A 20,761-nucleotide genomic window follows, 5' to 3' on the forward strand; every position below is an offset into this window, starting at 1 on the left:
TGTGCATGTGTGCTAGATTTCAAGCTAACCCAAAAGAGTGTCACTTAGTGGCTATTAAAAGAATCTTGAGATATTTAGTACACACTCCTAACCTTGGCTTGTGGTATCCCAAGGGCTCCAAGTTCAATCTACTTGGCTATTTGGATTCCGATTATACCGGTTGTAAGGTAGATAGAAAAAGCACTTCGGGGACATGTCAATTCCTTGGACGATCCCTAGTGTCTTGGAGTTTAAAGAAGCAAAATTATGTAGCCCTTTTCACCATCGAGGCCGAGTATGTTGCAGCCAATGCATGTTGTGCTCAACTACTTTGGATGAGGCAAACCCTTCATGATTTCGGATGTCAATTCACCAAAATCCCACTCTTGTGTGATAATGAAAGTGCCATAAAGCTTGCAAACAATCCCATAAGCCACTCAAGAACTAAACATATAGACATCCGACATCATTTCTTGAGAGACCACGAAATCAAAGGAGATATCAAAATTCGTCATGTGAGCACCGAAAAACAACTAGCCGATATCTTTGCTAAGCCTCTCAATGAGTCAAGGTTTTATGCTTTGCGTAGTAAGCTAAATATACTTGATTCTCGTAATGTGGTTTGAAATATGGCACACCTCTGTTTGACAACCTAGCGACATAGGAAAATGATTTAAAATGATACTATATTGTGTTTCAAAACCATTTCAAAAGGCCAACTAAGTATCATGACCATTGTTTGTATTGTTGATTGCTTACTGGTCATGATATTTAGATAATATATATCCATATCTGAGGTAAAGAAGGTCATAGAGTTTTAGCGTAATTCCTGCAAAATTGGCAGGGTGGCAGTGCCGCTCTTAATGGCCAGCAATGCCGCTCTCTGAAAACTGGGCCGTTTTCTGCCAATTTTGGTTGGGTTGCGGGGCTTGTTTTCTTCTATCTATTTCTTTCTCTGGCCCCCGACTCAACTCTTCCCTTCTCTCCCAGCCGACACCAATGCCCGTGCTCCTCTCTTCTTCTCTCTCAAGCACGTGCCGCCACCGTTCCTTGTGGCCTACCACCCCGGCAGTGCTGCCCCTGCAGCCGGCTGAGTCTCCTCATCGCTGGTCCCTGTAGGAAGCTCCTGGCTGAGCCCTTTCTCCTCTTCTCCCCCCACTCCAACATTTTGGAAGCAAGGTGAAACCCTAAACCCATTCGATCTATACAATGTGAAGCTTTTAGTCATGGATTCTTGTTTCTAGAGGAGTATAAAGGGTTTAGAAAGGTTTTTGATGGTTGAATCGGATTGATTTTGAATTTCACCGGTTGAATGATTTTGGGAAGAGCGGCAATGCCGCCCATGGGACCATTAATGGGACCTCTAGCAGATTCTAACTGTTATACTCAATCTCATAAAATCAATGAAGTTTGGAATGGATTGGATTCATTTATCAAAATTGTTTCTAAAGTTTTTCATATTCAATCTTTCAAATCCATGGCTAGGGTTTCATATATTTTTCGTTTAGATTGTGATTATGAAATTGTGATGATGGATAGACACTGTTGGAAGTAGGATTTAACCAGAGCGAGAAAGGTGAAAATGAACTAGTGAAGCAACTAAGGGTGACAGTGCCGGCCTCAGGGGGCAGCAGTGCCGCCCTACCATGCTGATTCCAAATCCAGCAAAGCTTCCTGTGTCATTTTCAAAATTCTTTTTCTTGTTAAAACCTGCTTGCAGCTGTTTCTACCTCATTATCTTATATAATTTCTTATCAAGCCTCATTTAATTGCATAGATGGACCGAGCAAAAAGAAAGGTGATGACAACTAAGCAAAAGGTCAAGAGAGGCAGGGGACAGGCAACCTATATTCCCAGTGAAAGAAATCTTGATGAAGACCTTGCTAAAGAAGAAAGAATTCAAAAGATGGGAATGACCATTCGTGTGTGGCATGATTCTCCTCTGCACATTTCAGAGTTTGATAGCAGCTACATGAGAGATAACACTAATGTGTTCAACCTCAATCCTCCCTAAAATAGTGACAATCATAAGGTCATTGCACAGTTCCATGCCACTTACTATTAGAATAGGGAAGTGGATGAGCTTCATTGGATGACTAATGGGCGATATTATCGCATTAATTTTGTCACCTTCTGTCGTATTCTTGGTTTTGGACACATCCACAGGGAATATGAGAGGATTCATAATGAGCGTCGTCTTGAGCCAATGGAAGTAAGCTTCATGTGGGAGGATCAAAATCTTGTAGTTTTTTATTAGTCAAGGACCAAACTCAAGAGCTTCTATTACATCATGAACAATCTTTTTAGAATCACTCTTAACCCCAAAGACAATGCAATAGATTTGAATGGCTATATCACTAATGTGTTGTCTAGGTTTTCCAGCTGTAAAAAGTTTAATGTTCCAAGATTTATTTGGGTTGAGCAAGCATATGCCATGGATGATGGGAGGAGATCTTTGCCCTATGCTCCTTACCTCATGTTTATGATTGAGAGAGTGACTGGCATGTGGTTCCCTAAGGATTGTGAGCACACTGTTTACAAGATCAAAAAGACCCATGGTGGCTTAAGGGGACTTGGCTCAGCTACTCAGCACACTGGTTCTGGAGGACTTGGAGATAGGGGGGCAGCAGGCTTTCACTCTTCTGGAGCTGCACATAGAGATATTCCTGAGCCGTCCAGCGCTAGGGAACAAAAGAAGAAGTCAAAGTGGGAGAAGATGAGTGCATGGATAAAGGCAATCTTTGCTCATTGTGCATATGCTTCACAGACTATTTATGAGGATAGAATGGAAACAGGGAAGCAGTGAGGCATGCTAGGGAGATGGCAGGGCTACCACCACTTCCACTAGTGCAGTCACCACCTCAGTTTTCTAACTTACCTCACTTGTCTTCCTCTAACGAAGAGCAAGATCAGCCACATGAGCACCATGATGAACAGCCAGATGATTAGTAGTATGGGCACTCATATGAGCCATTCAGTCAGTACTACGGGTATCCACAAGGGCAGCATTTTGAGGAGCCCCCAAGGCAGCAGGACCTTGGTGCAGAGATTCACCCTACAGACATCGATCCATAGGTTCAGGTAGCTTTATTTTGCACATATTCCAGGAGACCACGTCCTTCGATGGATCAGCCAGGGCCTTCTACTTCAGCTAGGGTATCTCCTCCGTGATGTTTAGCACGCTTTACTTCACACACCCACCTCGTCGGACGTGCCCACATCAACTCCGATAGTGACGAGTGACTTTTCTTCTTTTTCTTTTTCTTTTTGGTACTTGATGCCAAAGGGAGAGAAAATTAGAGGGGTCAACAGATTTTCGACGCCATATGTTCTCAACAGCTGCGCCTTATGTTTAGATCCGATGAGAGTAGTTGTTAGGTTGTGAGTTTGAGAGTCGCTCAAAGCTCTATTTTATGAAATATGCTACTTTGTGACTTAATTTGCTTTGGATATGGACATGTATTCATGGTTACTGTTTTAGCTTGTCACATTCTGAGTTTAGATTGTTTTATATTCATATGATCTGCTATAGGAATCTGATTGCTACTTGACTGATATAGTCAGGACGGTAGTGCCGCCCTCTGGGGCTAGCAGTGCCGTCCTGTGCTGTATCAGCTAGAGTTTTGTATGCTTGAACTGATATGACCTATCATATGCATCACTCTTATTCCTGTGACACCTTGTTCAGCACCCCACAGTAGGCATGGCTGTAGGGGGAGGTTCCCATCACACCTAAAATGTGAATCATGACCTTTAATGCAAATTGAGAATTCAAATCTCTATTCACATATTTAGGGGGAGGTTCCTACACCCATGGTTCAAAAATCTCAATTTAGATTTCATATCATTTGTAAGCTCTAATTGGGTTGTCATCAATTACCAAAAAGGGAAAGATTGTAAGTGCAATCAAGCCCTATTGTGGGTTTTAGCATTGATGACCACCAAATTAGAGGATTAATGAGATTTATCGAGATGACAAGTAGGGAATCAAAAAATGAGGATGATGTATAGGTTGCAGGTGTCCTAATAACAAAAGGTGGCCAGACCTAGCTCAAAGGAAGTTTAAATTCTTTTATGTTTTGAAATTGAGTTTAGGGAAAGCCGTACTATCAAGAGGGATTTTAGAATAGTTGGTCAACTGTTGAACCAGATGCTCAAATTCATAGATCTACATCCTCTCACCTAGTCAAAATAGCTAGCCAAATTTCATATCATCTTACCTATTTTGGCTAGGGCGGTAGTGTCGCCCTGTTAAGAGCAGTAGTGCCACCCTTAAATGACCGTTGGACCCAAGGGGTATTTATACCCTTTAGGCCTAGCCCACAACGGTCATCTTCTTCACTGAGTCATTCTGCTCGAAACAAGATAGAACCAAAGCTCACTTCTCTCCTCCATTGTTGCTCCACCATCCCTCAAGCAAATCCTTGATTCCAACCATCAAAACTTGAGAGAAAAGACAGTAAAACTCGATTGGAGAGCAGATCCACTGATTCCCAAAGTCTAAGAGCATTTGGTTCATGTTTGGCCGGTGGTTCTAGGGTTTGTTACTCTTGGAGCTTGCTCCTAGCCGGCTAGGCGTCGCCCTTACGCTTGCTAACTCGTGTGGCAGCCTTGGGAGGTTTGTAACCTCATTCAAAAGCTAAGAAATCACCTCTCACCTCAAGAGTTCGCTCTCTTGATTTGAGAACGAGGGTAAGGCAAGCCTTTGTGGCAAGCCCAAGCCTTTTGTGGCTTCCTCAATAACATGGACTTAGACAAACCTTTGTGGTGAGCTGAACCATGGGATAAATCTTGTGTCTCACGTGCTTCATCTTGTTTACTTACTGGTTCAGCTCATTGCTAGCCGTTATTAGGGTTTGGTTGCTCGATCCACAGTTGTGTGAAGTTTCTGTGGTATTCAGTCTTCGAACTGGATCTTGTCTTTCTATTGTAGGATTAAGCAGCTAGTGAAGTCAGGTTCATATCTGTAAAATCTTAGCTGTGTTAGATTTATTTTCATAGAGCGGTAGTGCTGCCCTATAAGACCGGTAGTGCTGCCCTCTGTTCTAACAGAGTTTTGAGTTGAATTTTTATAGGCCTATTCACCCCCCCTCTAGGCCTCCTTTATCTTCCTGTAGGTCCTACAAAAACTCCTACTCCATTTCTATTCGCAATTGTCCATGTGTACCAAAGCTTGAAACCTATATTGTCCACCTCCTTTGTCTTCTGACCCTTCTATTTAGTCTCTTGAACACATAATATATTTACACGCCTCCTAGTCGTGGTATCAACTAATTCTCTTAACTTACCTGTAAGCGACCCTACCTTCCAACTACCTAAATGGATCCTAGTTGGTTCGACTAGCTTCCTTACCCTTTGTACCCATCGACTCAGATGTGAAGACCCTTGCTCATTTTTCACTACACCCGGGCGCCGATGTAGCACGTCACTAAGGATGCGATGACCCAATTCTTGCTCACTTGACACCATGCCTAGATCGTGACATGGTGCGTCACGGGGGTGACAACATGGCCCTTGCTCATTTAACATCATACCCAGGTTCTGATATGGCGCGTCGCTAAGAGGGTTACGCCCCAACGGTTTTCTTTCGGGTTTCATCTCCATAATAATGGCTAGCTTTAACATTGGCTCGCCACGCCTATCACAACCATCCTCCTTTACTAGGGTTTGGGACCTGCTATGTTGAGACAACATAGGCGGAGTTTTTGTTGTCTTCCTTAGTCATAAAAATTTGATTATATCCTGCATTGTCGACCATAAAACTAATAACCTTGTGCCTGGTTGCTGCATCTACCAACATGTCGGCTATTGGCATCGGATAACCATTCATGGGTGTAGCCTTGTTCAGATCTCTAAAATCAATGCAAACTCTTAACTTCCTATTTTTCTTATACACAGGAACAACACTCGATATCAACTCTGCATAACGGCACCGTCGGATAAATTTTGCTTCTAATAATCTTTCAGTCTCCTTTTTATATCAAGAACATTTGGGTTAAATCTCCTTGGAGCTTATTTAAATGGCCGATATCTAGGTTTGATTGGCAACCGATATTCAACAATTGATCGATCTAGACTAGACATCTCATAATATTCCTAAGTAAAATAATCTTTAAAATCCTTTAATAAATCTATCAACTCTCACTTATACTCAGGATTCAACTTAGCACTTATATACATCGGCCTAGGCCTATCTCCAGAACTAATATCTATCTTCTCTAATTCATCAATCGACATAGAGTCATGTCCTAGTTTACCATCCGTACCATCTATTGGATTATCCATTAAAACAAACTCTCAAAGCCGACTGCATGAATCAGCTGTTGGCTTTCATCATTGATATTAATAAAGCCTCCTTTCCATCGCTTGCTATAAAAACACTCGAAATCTTCTAGTTCTCAATACAATGGGTCAGCTGTTGCTATACCCATAGAATCATCAGCATGAACCAGCTCAACATCATCTCCAAACCACTGAATCAAGCATTGATGCATAATCGATGGTACACAATAATTTCTATGAATCCAATCATGGCTAAGGAGTAAATTGTATGAACCATTTCCATCAATGACAAAGAATATAGTGAGCAAAGTCTTACTTTCAATTGTCAATTCAATATTTATTGCCCCTCTGGTCTTGGATACATTACCCCCAAAATCTGTAAGCATCATGTTAGTCTCAATCAAATCTCCTAGTCCCTTACCAAGCTTGTGAAAAGTAGTATAAGGCATAAGATTAACAGAAGCACCTCCATCCACTAACATTTTATCCATCAGCTTCCCATCAACTAAACCTTTTACATATAAAGCCTTCAAGTGCCGATGCTTGACTGGCTTATCAAATATAGCTTGTTGTATCACTGTCAATTTGACAACCATCTCCTCATATTCTGATTCATTAAAATCTGAATAGACTTCTTGATCTGTCGAAGCTCTAAATTCTAACGATAAAAGAAAAGCCACTTCAATATTAGCTGATGGTTGACCCTTATCGGCTGTTTGTTTAACACGCCATACTTGAGGTTTACCAGATTTCTGAGTCTGTTCTAGCTCTCTATTCCTTAGGTATTGTACCCTTCTTTTCAGACTTCTTATTAAACCTTTGGACACCATTGCCCTTTCTGCCAAACATACTCTTCCTCATCACCTTCTTCTTCATAATCAGCCCAATTTTGATCAATAACTCGCTTCCCAAGCCGATCATGAACACTTCTAATTTTTAAGCGCCGATCTATATTATCATGATGATACCCGATTCGAGCATGGATAGATCGACGGTTGGCTAAAGATTATCTAAATTCCTAATATTGTTCACTACACTCTAGGCAATTATTTTTAGTAGGTAATTTCAAACTTTTATTCCAACAATGTCTGAAAAAGGACAATTCCAATGTAATTCAACTTGTTCTCTTCCATACCTCTCCTCTTCTTATTGATGCTGATATTTTTTCTCTTCTAACCAACGTTGATAATCCTTCTCTTTCTGTTATTGCCATTTATTCAACAAAATTCGATATGTAACACGTGGCCTCATCGCCTCGTTTCTTGATATCTCTCCTTGCTCATATCAGCTTTTCTATTGGTCACGACGTCTTTTAATTTCTCTATATTCATCAGCCAATATTTGCATTTTTGGATCAACTGTTCTAGTTTCTTTTGCCCTAGTTGATGTTAGAACTTCAGTCTTCTCTTTGAGCAACTTAACATCAACCATATTATGATCTTTTGGGAAAGGATTATCATCAACTTTTATCTTCCGAGGTGTATCAAATTTAAGCTTCCCTTGTTGAATATCCCTCTATATATGTTGCTGGAAAATTCTGCACTCATTAGTAGAATGAGAAGTAGTGTTATGAAATTTGCAGAACTTCTTATTCTTCAACTGATCAGGGGGTAATATGACATAATTGACGGGCAATTTGATCTGTCCCTTCTCAAGCAAAAAATCAAAGAGTTTGTCTGATTTTGTAACGTCAAAATCATAACTTTCTTCAACTTCTTTTTCCCAAGGATTTGGAACCATCACCATCTTCTTATCCTAATTCTATTCAGTCGCAGCAATCTCTTCTTCTTCATCCTCACCATCATCATCAGCTAAACATGGATTATAAGCTTCAGCAATTGCGGCATTCTTCTAAAATTGAGTATCTATGCGCATATTCTAGAATTGACTATTAAGTGCGGCCACTCGTTGAGCCAACTAACCTAAATTGTCAAACTCTTACCTAAGCAGTTTTCTTTCCATGTTGGCAACATTCCTTGAACAACTAAAGTAGCTAGCTGATCATTAGTCAGATTCAATGAAAAGCACAAATTTCTTGTTTCCCGAAACCTCTGAAGAAACTTAGCACCTGATTCATTATTTCTTTGTCTTGTGGTCATCAAATCTGTGATTTTCTTTTCTCCTATCCTAGTATAGAAATATGTATAAAATTTTTTCTCCAAGTCAGTCCAATTGGTAATAGAATTAACTAGTAATGATAAAAACCAGGTGAAAGCTAGTCCTGACAGGGATAAAGAAAAGAAACAAATTCGATGAGCTTCTTCAATGGATACTTCACCTAACTGAGTAAGATACCGACTGACATGTTCTATTATACTTGTACTATCTTGACCAGTAAACTTAGCAAATTCTAAAAGCCTATAATTTATAGTAAGAGCAACCAAATCATACCACTCTGGATATGGACATTTGTACAAAAAGGTCTGCCCTTTTGATTTTAAACTAAACTGATTCTTCATCATTTTGGTTACTCTAAGCAACAACTCATCAGCATTTGAATTTAGATTTCTTTGCAATTGCTGACCCATTTGCGGATTAAAATTTTAGATACCTTGATACCCTAGATTTGAAATCATATAAAGGGTATTATAATCTATGCCATAATGATATCCTTGTGGGATCTCTGTCTGTTGAGTTATTTGCTGACTTGCTGCTTGAAGTCTTTGATTGTAAATGTTAGGATCTATATCTCTACGAATCATTTGAACTGATGGTGCTATTTTTTGAGCCGACGGCGATATTTGACCTAATGTGCCAAAATTAACCATTTGATTCTGAACTTGCCTTGTCAGCTGTTGCACATGTTGCACTGATGATCCAGTATTATACCGTATGTGATTAGTAGTAGTACCCTAAACTTGCTCAGATGAGCTCTGAACTACCTGGATATCATCATTGCCAGCTAGTTCTACTTCTTGATGACTAGTACCGGCTTGATTAGTCCCCTGAGTCGATGGATGTGGAATATTATAATAAGCCGATCCAATCTGATCAATTGGATATCCATGAAACACCTCCTTCATGATGTTGTGGAATGTGTTCAAGAAAGTTGTATTATAATTCAACATGGTATCATGAATAGATTTGTTGACAGCATCGACAAAGAAACGGCTATCATCGGCTTCATCTGTATCTGACTGCCCATGTATCAAAACTCTTGGTAGTGTATATTTTTGAACAACTTTATTGTCACGTGTCTTGGTGTAGAACAATAAACACTTGTTCTAAAACTCTTCTATAGCTTTACCAATAACATCTTTATCCTCATCAGATAAGTCTTCATAAGGTACTATAAGAATGTCCCTATTGTTGTGAGCTGCCATGACGATTGTGGTCCCACCGGACGTGCCAAAACATGTGTTGACGCAAAAATATGGTGATGCGCCTAACACACAACAAGCTTGAACGATCTGAGCGAGGTCAACCCATAGATCTTGCTTGGCTTCACAACAGGACTAGTCAATACTAAAAATCCTGAAAGGCATGCCAGTCAATTTGACCTACAATTGATAAGAAGAGAGTTTTATCAGTAGTTTAGGGTGGAATATGCCGATTTTGTCCAGACAGTTTCAAGTGTGGCTTCGAGAGCAGCCAAATAGGAGAATCGACTAAATAGCCGATACGAGGAGAAATCGACTGTTAAGGACTGTGATGTTCATGGGTCATGATTGATTTATGATAACAAGTACAATGCACCCAGATATAAGTAACATCATCGGCTAGATAGATATAACTAGTGTAAAGCATTGAGCCGATAAGTATAACGAGAAAAGATATAACATGCGAACAAATTGATTGTCTAGTACAAATGAATCTACAAACACTTCGAATCTAATCTGTTACCATCAATAGTGAGGTTCGACCGGATCGATACAGCTATGATAATGATAACAAACTAAAGCCAAAGAATTCATAAAATCATCTATATATTGATAGATTCATGAAAAAACATGCTATATTTGTGAAGGCATAGGTGAATCGACTAAAATAGTCAATGCATGCATAGCAAACAAACAGAGTACATATCTCGATTATGAACAAAACCACTAATCGATAATCTCTAATCTAAAGTCTTACCAGTGAGGTTCGACTAGATCGATGCAACTATGGTGGTGTCATTAGATTAGATCTCATTAACTAGTAAGTCCATCCAAGATTGAAAACATGTCTTTGAATACATAGTATGCTTGATTGGAATAGAGGTAAAATAGCCGATCTAACAGAATTAAGCCATCAATTATGAGATTCAAAGTGTGACCAGACTAGAAGATGACCAATTATGATGATATGATGCCGATCTATCTCTATCTCAATTAGATGATTTGTTATGATTAATAGAACATTAATTATAGCAAGATCGATAACTGGTGAATCAACCAAGATCAGCCAGGAGAATCTTACTAATCTTAGAAGATTTGATAACTGGTGATATTTTATTAAACAAGTTATTTAACACAAGATCGATAACTTTGATCTATATTATAATCCATAAGAGATCAATCAGCTGATGCGGCCTTACGAATAATGATACAGATCGATAACTAACTTATACTATACTCGTAAAAGATCAATCGGCTGATGTAGCTTTACAATCATAATATAAGTCATGACGGTACTCACAGACAAGCCAAAGATCGATCGGTCGATGCAGCCCTACTTGTTGAAGAACTCGTCGAGATCTATAGTACTCCTACTCCTAAGGGTTGGCGTGAAGCCGAAAAAAGTAATTGTATTGATTGGTTGTTCATATTTTTACAATAATCGGGGTCCAATATTTATACCCAGAATCTAAACATGAATCCTACTCAAATACGACTCATTACAATTCTTGGAACAAAAGAAAACATCCATAACTTAAAAATAACTAGGACTCTAATCTTTTCCTTTTTTGTAGAGTCCGACATATTTTTCCCCGACGTCATCCGTACGTAGTCCATTGACATCGTCTGCTGACGTCATCTATAAAATAGCCGATTCCGACACTGCATCAAAACCAGCCGATATCGATTTACATCTGATTGATTCCTTGATGATACAATCTTAGAAGCTTCGAGTTCCCGCTTTCTTCTTTTTAGATTTTGGTGTAAACACTAACATATTCTTTTCCTCTACTTTAGAAGTAGAACCATCCAATTTCTTAAGTAGGATTATAATCCTTCGCTTGTTCCAAATGAAAGAGTAAGAATTGTCCCTTCCTTTATGTGTAGCATCCACATCAAATTGCCAAGGTCTTCCAAGAAGAATATGGCTTGCATCCATGTCAACTACATCACACAAAACATTTGAGCGATAATATTTGCCCAAAGAAAGTGGCAAATTGCATTGCTTTGTAATCTTCATATTCACTCCTTTCTTAATCCATCCAATAGTATATGGGTTTGGATGATCTTGAGTTCCAAGTTTCAAATGGTTCACTAAACTTTGAGAAATCAAATTCTCACAACTGCAATTATCAATCACTAATTTGCACACCTTGCCATTCACAGTACACTTACTCTCAAATATCTTCTTTCGTTGTGTGTTGTCGGGTTGGGGTGTAGAGCACAGAAGGCGTTGGACTACACATACTACTTCATCACCCTCCTCTTCACATAGGTCTTGTTCTTCCTCACCTTCTTCAACTTCATATTCACCATCACCATTATCATCACTTTCATGGTGTGTAGTGTTGACTACCTTCCTAGTAGGACAGTTGCTGGATACATATCCTTCTTCACCACACTTATAACACTTGACAACATTTTAGTTTCTCTTTGCTCTACTCTTCTTTGTAGCTTGCTTTTGTGCAGGTTGCGTTGTTTTTTATTGAGTAGCTTTCTCCATATTGCTACTATAGCCTTTTGAAGATCCTTCTATGGGAGAATATGAATGAGATTTAGGCCCCGTTCGCTAGTCTGAAACTTGGCTAAAAAACACTGTTCCGGCTGGTTTGTTATGAGAGAAAAACACTGTTCGGCTGGTTTGATGAACAGTAACTTGAGAGGGGTTTCAGCCGGCTGGCTGGTCTCGGTCAGACCAGCGAACGAGCCCTTAGTTATCTTCTTTGTCTTGGCATGCCTTTCAGCCTTTAATGCTAGAGTTTGTGCTTGATCAATCGACCAAATCTGTTGCATGACTAACTGATCTCTAATAACTTCAGTGAGATCATTGATGTGCCTTGCAACTTGTTGATCTTCAGTTTCAGCAAGGTTGCACCTGACTTGCAGCCTTAAAAACTCCTTTGTACATTCCAAAATAGACCTATTTCCTTGTGAACAATTCTGAAATTCAGTGAAAAGAATTTGTTCATAATAAGTGGGAAAAAATCTAGCCTTTAAAAGTGCCTTCATTTGATGCCAATATCTTATGCGAGGTTCACCCCTCAACTTGCGCTCTTCTTGATGATGGTGCCACCATGCACCAGCACCTCCCTTCAGCTTATATGCAACCAAAGAAACTTTGCGATCTTGGCTAATATTCATAATATCAAAGAATGTATCAACTTCATATAGTCAATCAAGGAATTCTTCGATATCAACACTGCCATTTAAAGTAGGGATTTCAGCTTTCACCTTGTATCTCCTGCATAGCGAGCATTCCTCCTTGAATTTTCATAAAGATCATCTTCTTCCTGTAGTTCACTAAGATCTTCGTCTTCTAGATCATCAAGATGAGGTGATTTTCTATGCTCACCAAGCCTTGGTTGTAGCTTGACTTCAAGAGTAGCTTGTTTATGCCATTCTTGATCAACCTTATCTTTTGATGAGTTACCTTTAGTGCTAGCAGCAGGAATATGATTTCTAATCATTTCTGCTAACTGATCAAACCTCCTATTGAGTGCTTCATGTAAATCTTGAATTTGCTTTTCCACGGCATCCATCCTCTTGCCCAATTCCTCCATCTTTTCTATGCCTTCTTGCAAATTTCTTGCAAGAAAAATGGTAGCCTAAGATGATCAACGAGGCTCCGATACCAATCTGATTCAGCACACTATTTTAGAGGATCAACTCCAAGGTGCTGATATATAGAAATAGCACAAAGTGTTAAAGGAATAGCTTCAGCGTGCTAGTAGATAACGCTCTAAGGGCAGTCCGAATCCACTGACAACAATCCGAACCCACAGATAATACGAGCTCAATCCAAAGCTCAAGAACAAGATCTAGTCCAAGATCTTAAGATAGAAACCTGGAGTTCTATTCATATAGTGGGAAATACAAGACAAAAGTTACAAAACTTGAGGACATTGCCTCTATTTATAGGCTATGAGCCCTTACACAACTCATATACACCTAATATGACAACTAATAGCCTACTAGATGACAACTAACATGACAACTAATATATTACTCAATGACATCTAAGAAACAACTCATAGGACACCTTAGTATCTTCTAGTATCATGTATATGACATATGCTATGACATCACATTACTTCTAGACTAAGCAACTCTCCATGAAACAGAGGTAAAACTCAGTTTGAATTCATGATCCTAGTAGTAAAATCAGATTTCTCCTTTGACTCTTAGCATCAAAATCTAGTTTGAATTCATATGCTTGAATACACTTGAATGTTCATGATCCATCTATATGATGTCCCTCGTCACCTTGTCCACCTGTTTCTTTGCTTCTTTTAACACATAGAACTTGCTAAACAGTACATATGTCCACCTCCATTATTGTGCATGCAGAAACCTGAGCATGGTTATTTGGTTAGTAACAAAATTGGTGCAGAGCCAAATCGTTGAGCACGTGCTGTGCATCATCCATGAGTGAGCCATTCGTGAGTCGAAGATGGAATTAACACCTTAACACAAAACAGCAGCACAGGACACTGCGCTCCTAAACAAAGCTTTTCAAGAACATTGGGCTCAAATTTCTGATAGCAATGGAATTACCATGAAGATTTTTTTTCAGAGTTTGGCAACAAATGAATCTATCGATTTGTAATCTCTTGCGAGCAATTAAGAATCAATATTACTGCATGCAGGTAATCCAAATAGAGCATGGAACGTATAAACTGTGTGCATGTAATCCAAATAGAGCATGGAACATATAAACCATCTTTAAGCTGGAATGCAAACTTATTAATTCGATATCACATTGGCAATGCCGCATAACCATGATGTCTGAAACTGTAGCCACTGAACACCCTAGCACAAAACAGTAGCACAAGACACGGTACTCGTAAACAAAGCTTTTCAAGAACATTGGGCTCAAGTTTCTGGTAGTGATGGAATTAAGATGAAGATGTTTTTTCACAATTTAGCAACAAATGAATCTATCACTTAGTATTCTTGTTTTGTATTACAAATTTAAACTCAAACAAATGTTAGTAATCTAAAGTATCATAAAACTCGACAGAATATATGACTGGCTTACTCTATACATAACATGGGTAGTAGATTTTTTCTGGTTCAATGATACTCTGGAGTGTGTTACTGTGGTATGGACTAAACCATATGTCAATTTCATTAATAAGACCAAATAAGGGGCCTTGTGACGCCCTTAAAAATGATAAGTTGATTTGACATGTGTAGAACTGCTATCTGTAGGACTGCACAGTATAGTACTCATATACAGAAAACTGACTACATTTTAGAATGCAGAAAAATAGCCAAATAGGCATCGTTAATTTACAGGGAAAAAGGGTAGAATGAAGATCTTTCCAAGGCGAGCAAGAAAATAGGTAGAAGAGCTATACCCAGGAAAAATGTCATGTGGAGTAGCTTTTCAACGCAGTAGCTGTTGTCTGGTTCTAATGGGCATAATAATGTCACTGGCATGTGAAACCAATAGAAGAGCGAACCGCGTCAGATGCTGATACCTGCACAGTCATCATGTTCAATGTTCACAATACCAAATTTGATGTACATTTTAATTCACTTATTATAGGAAAAATAGCACCAGGAGCAAGAGAACAAAGGAGAAGAAGTGTATGCATTATACCTTGGTTGTGCCAGGAAACAATGGTTTCTTAAGTAAAAATTCCGCAAATATGAAACCAACAGACCAAATATCCACAGGTTCAGCATAACCTGTGGCACCAAAATGCAACTCAGGGGGTCTATGTACTGCAATCCTTTTAGCCGCTGCCCCATATAAACATGAAGGAATTAAAATCTGCATCAATAATTGGTCATTTTAAGAAACACGATAATGAGTAATGATATATCTCGCTGCTAATTCATAATTTTTTCAGTAAGTACACAGTCTGTAACTCTTGGGTCTGTTTCTCTTGAGCACCCAAAGGAAGGATCCACTAAAAATGACCTATTTCCCCAAGTGAAGTCCTTAAGTAAAATGCATTGTTTCATGGCATGGCACAGCCTAATCAATTTATGGACACTTGCATGCATGTTTATTGCACAGGCGCATAACAATACGTCAAGGCATCTGCAAGGGATCTGGCAACTGAAGCTACGCTATGCCGTGCCCTAACATTTTTTCTTCTGAAAATTGGAGCCCAACTGGCACATAATGAAAAATTGAATCGGGACGTGGTGATCGATGCCTGAGACATAGACGGTGCGGCGGATGACCTCGTCACGCTGCGCCATGCTGTTGCCGCTGTTGGTCAGCCTCGTGCCCAAGTGGCCGCGGCCACCGAACCCTCTGGCTCTGCCCTTCTTCTGCAGCAGTGAGAAACCGGATGATGACGATTCATCTGCAGGAACATCGGAAATAGAACACGCAGCTAGCAGGGGCAGGGCAGGGCAGGCCAAAGTGAAGGACGTCCTTACCCTGCTGCGTCCGGCATGGGCATGGGCATGGGCAACGGCCGTCAAGCTAACGATGGCGCCGTGGCCGGGTGAGGCAACAGCGAAGCCGGCGTTGGCCGGGCAGAAGCCGAAGGCAGAAGGGGAGAGCGACGCAGGCGTGACGGCAGCGGGCTGCACCGGTAGGGTTTGGCCACGCCGGGGCTCGCGGCGACCAGCGGCGGCTTCGCGACATCGGGGAGGGGGAAGGATGTGGGATGCCGGCCGGCAGCGCGGCCTCGCCGGTGGCGGCGTCGGGGGCCAGGCTGTGCCGCTAGGGTTGGCCGCGCCGGGGCTCGCGTCGACCAGCGACGGCTTCGCGACCTCGGGGAGGGGAGCGCGGACGTCGGCCGGCAGCGCGGCCTCGCCGGGGACGGCGCCAGGGGCAGCAGCTGGGAACGACGGGGGAGGGAGGGGCGCCGGCGTGACGCTGCGGGAGAGGAAGCATGAGGACCGGGAGAGCGGACGGGTGGGGGAGGGGAGCCGGTAGAATATTTTGGTGTGCTGATGTGGAGCAGAAGCAGGAGAAGGAAAGAGAAGCCATGCGAAGCAGCTCTGCACGGAATTGGCTCCAAGTCGCTCCAAGGAATCGTAGCCTTTGGATCTGAGATCAGAAGGCTGGTATGAGGCGATGACGTGGCAGCGTAACGAAACAGAAGCGGTATATAGGAATAAGGATTATATTATGGTAGACTACAGTAAACAATGATTTTTTTTAGATAAAGGATAGAAACTATCCGGCTTCATCTACCCGTGGGTAGAATCAGACCAAATTATTACAGCATCAAAAATTAAAGAAAGAAGTTGACCGAAGAAAATACATCCGCAACAAGGAGCTCGAGTAGTCCTACATGACCTCTGACTTCCACCGTGATGTCAATTCCACAGAATAAGATCACCAACGTCAAGACGAAGCCGCCAAACACGTTTGTCAGACCTAATAAAGGTACTGAAAACGTTGGACACCGACCACCATTGAAGACTGGATGCTTCTTCCTTGGCAACAGCACGAAGCACTTGGTGTAAACCACCAAACGCCGAGCTGTTACGCCAACGAATGCCGCCTCCGCCTTGAGCTGAACACCGAACAGGGTAACCACACGGGAAAACTGCCCGGCCTTAGCGATCAAGAACTTCGACGACGCGCCTGCGCCATCGCCGCCGGCCCGGAGAAACCAGGCTAGGTTTTCACCCAGTTATTGAACGCCCGCGGATGCAGCAAGGGACGGACTGACCAACGGCTTCAGCAGCGCCTTCAACAAGGTGCGTGGCACAGAAGTTCCACCGCCGCCGGTCCGGCGTAACACGCCAGGCAAGGATTTCGCCCAAGCCGCCGCCACCACCGTCGACACTGCGCCCGGCCAACGTGGAAGACCGCCTTCACCGGAAGGTCACCATCAGAGACGCTCAGAAGACGGGCATCCCCGGCGCTGACCGTAGATCAGATCCAGACCCAGGGGGCCCAATCCTGACCCGCCGCCACCGCCGCCAGACGAACGGCACGCCGGCCGCCGCCGACGATCCACCACCACACAGAGCAGGGTACTGCCGGCAGAGGGACAGCACTAGCCCAGACCGAGGACGCCAGATCCAGGCCCGCAGGGCCCAAATCCGCCCGTCCGCCACCACGGCGACTGCACACCGATGACGGAGAAGTCCGCCACCGCCGCACCGCCCTGCGCCCGCCGCGCTCGCCCCCCCCCACCTGGCCGCGTCGTCCAGCGCCGCCACACAACCGGCTGAGAGGGCCACGCCGCCGCCATCCCGGCCGGCCGCGCGGCCTTGCCGGCAGACCGCTCCGGCGGCGGCGCAACTGGAGATTGGAGGGGAGGGAGAGGGCGCGGCGGCTAGGGTGTAAGTTCGTACGGAGTATATACTCTGGCACAAGGCAGTACTATGGAACCAATTATCCATACTGAATATCTCAGGCTAGATGAATCCTATCATACTGTAAATATAGCCTGATCCAAACAGCTATATACAGGAAAAGTGTTCGATCATACCACCTCTGACATCCTAGCTACAGCACCATAAAAATAGTGGGGTTACCGCACCCTGAAAGTTCACACATAATGAGTATTACTTCAACATTACGAGCTGATTTGCACTGTTAATACTTGATAACAGTTGTTCAAAACCTAGTTCTGAGTTCTGACTTCGGAAGTTGTAACAATTGAATTGTTTTCAAGAACCTACACAGCAACTAGTTGCAGAACCAATGACTATAAACCTATATCGCAACGTCATGCGGTGGAGAATAAGAATTTTAAGCCTTAAATTCCAAAGTATAACAGCCATAAAAAAATAGTATAATTGATGGTCAAAACCTTGTGAGCATTAAGTTCTTCCTAAATTTAACAGCCAGATTAAAAACAACAAGAACAGCTTAAACAACTTATTGAAGTGAAGGACAATAGAAAAGTGTTACCAAGCACGTACCAAAGGCATCTATTTAGCACCAACTTGTTTTCATCTGATGCCAGCAGTTGATTTAGAAGAGCCATTGATAACCCGTACAATGGAAAATCTTTGAAACCTCTGCCATTACAGGTCCATCACACCTATTTAATCAAAGATAACGAGCTATAAAAATCAGCCGAGCAATATACTTGACTACTGATGACTGAAGGGCAATACGTTGTTGAGGTAGTCACAAACACACTGTCCTGCATACATGCTCTTCTAATCATTCAATACAATGAAGAGGCATCCCGAAACCATTCAATTGACACCAAAACTTATTTACATCCTGATGTTAGTTTAGAGTTTTGACGGGAGTGGGGAACATACCAAAATCTACAATGTTATACAGTATAAATGTGACGCTGAGAAAACTAAAGTCCAATGGTATTTAACACATAAAAATTTCTACCGGAAAGAAAAGCACAATGCAAAATTAATGACGGATTAAAATTCAACAACTGTATTGTCTATAAGGGAAGAAAATCTTAAGCCAAAGAGCATACCTTTAGGCACATCACAATAATCTTGTTTGGACTGCTTGAATCCTTGTGCCACGTAAAGTGGTTCATGGTAGCCATAGCTTAGTTCCTCCCCTGAAAAGTTAAAAGGAACTGACGTCATACATACGAGCCAAGAAAGCATATGAACAGGACAATTTGTTGTCATCAGTGCCAACTGACCTGGTGAAGGTTGAGTAGGTCAATGTATTATTGGACAGCTAGTTGAATAGCTCAAGGATGATCAGACAACAATCTGGACTTTTGCATGATTATACAGCTACATCACTGGCTGACATGTGCTGTTTGCTGGAGACATTCCAGCATACAGTCAAGTATAAGAGAAACTTCATAGAAAGTCTCACGCTTACAGTACCCCTCCCAACAAAACATCCTAACCAACGAATTAAATAAGCAAACATCTAGCACAAGATCTTCGCTCAAGAATTGATTGGGTACGTGATGGGGACGCCAACACAAAGTTTTTCCAACTCCATGCCCGTCACCGCAAGAGGAAGAACTTCATAGGCAAGCTGGTTTCAGGTGACCAGATCTACACCAAACATGAAGACAAAGCAAGATTGTTAGATGAATTCTACGAGGGCTTGCTTGGGACAAGCCTGGACAGAGCGCGTACTATCAACCTTGATGCGCTTGGGATCCTCTCCCATGATTTGGCTGATCTTGAGTTCCCTTTTACTGAAGAAGAGGTGTGGAAAACAATCAAGCAACTGCCTCCGGACAAAGCGCCCGGTCCAGATGGTTTTACTGGCAGATTTTACAAGGCTTGCTGGCCGGTTATAAAGAAAGATATTATGGCTGTAGTTTCTGCTGTATGGAGTAGGAGATTTGCTGGTTTTGAGGTGCTTAATGCACTTCTACCTAAAAAGGAGGAAGCTGAGCAACCACAAGACTTTCGGCCTATCAGCTTGGTACATAGTTTTGCTAAGTTGATCACTAAAATGTTGGCGAATCGACTTGCATGTCGGCTGCAGCAGATGGTGTCTCCCAATCAAAGTGCTTTTATGAAAGGGCATTTCATACAGGACAACTTCATGCTAATTCAGCAAACGGCAAGATTTCTCAATCAACAAAAGCAGCCCAGAATCCTTCTAAAATTAGACATCTCAAATGCCTTTGATTCAGTTTCTTGGCCCTTTTTGCTTGAGGTTCTGCAGCACTTAGGCTTTGGCCAAATCTGGAGGGACATAATCAGCGGGTTACTCTCCTCCTCTTCTACTCAAGTAATTTTGAATGGGATACCTGGGGAGCGTATTTCTCACCGGAGAGGACTAAGACAAGGTGACCCGTTATCACCCATGCTTTTTATTCTTGTTATGGATGTGTTGGGACATATGGTAGCCAAGGCAGCCGCTGATGTTTTGTTGCAGCCACTATCATCTCGTGCTCTTCAACATCGTATATCTCTCTATGCCGATGATGTGGTTCTTTTTCTCCGACTGGAGGCAACGGATATTGCTGTCATAATGAACATCCTCCAACTTTTTGGTGATGCTTCAGGTCTCAAAACCAATTTGCAGAAAAGCAATGTGTTACCAATCAGGTGTGGGCATACAGAACTGGCCTTGGTACAGGAACTTCTCCCCTGTGCGCTCATGGATTTTCCCTGCAAATATTTGGGGTTGCCTCTCTCTCAAGCAGTTAACTAAGGAACAAATCCAACCTACTATAGATAGAATAGCTGATCGGCTTCCGGGATGGAAAGCAGACCTCATGACACGGGCAGGACGAAGGATTCAGGTGCAGTTTGTCCTCACAGCCATGCTTATTTATTTGGCAATGGCA

The 20,761-nt window shown here is 42.0% G+C and overlaps 1 protein-coding gene and 1 pseudogene across 1 annotated transcript; one reads left to right on the plus strand and one right to left on the minus strand.

Moving 5' to 3' along the window:
- Positions 1–20,761, plus strand: part of LOC136467143 (uncharacterized) — a 73,397-nt pseudogene that overhangs the window by 44,836 nt on the left and 7,800 nt on the right.
- LOC136510711 (uncharacterized) lies at positions 13,418–17,758 on the minus strand. Its single transcript, XM_066505072.1, has 7 exons — positions 17,572–17,758; positions 17,231–17,373; positions 15,981–16,613; positions 15,752–15,869; positions 15,187–15,329; positions 14,942–15,064; positions 13,418–13,932 (listed from the first exon to the last, which is right to left on the minus strand). The coding sequence occupies exons 1-6, from the start codon at positions 17,756–17,758 to the stop codon at positions 15,014–15,016; spliced, it is 1,275 nt and encodes a 424-aa protein (XP_066361169.1). The 3' UTR covers positions 13,418–13,932; positions 14,942–15,013.

The sequence above is a fragment of the Miscanthus floridulus genome, chromosome 1, assembly GCF_019320115.1.
Source record: "Miscanthus floridulus cultivar M001 chromosome 1, ASM1932011v1, whole genome shotgun sequence".
In the NCBI taxonomy this organism is placed as follows: domain Eukaryota; kingdom Viridiplantae; phylum Streptophyta; class Magnoliopsida; order Poales; family Poaceae; genus Miscanthus; species Miscanthus floridulus.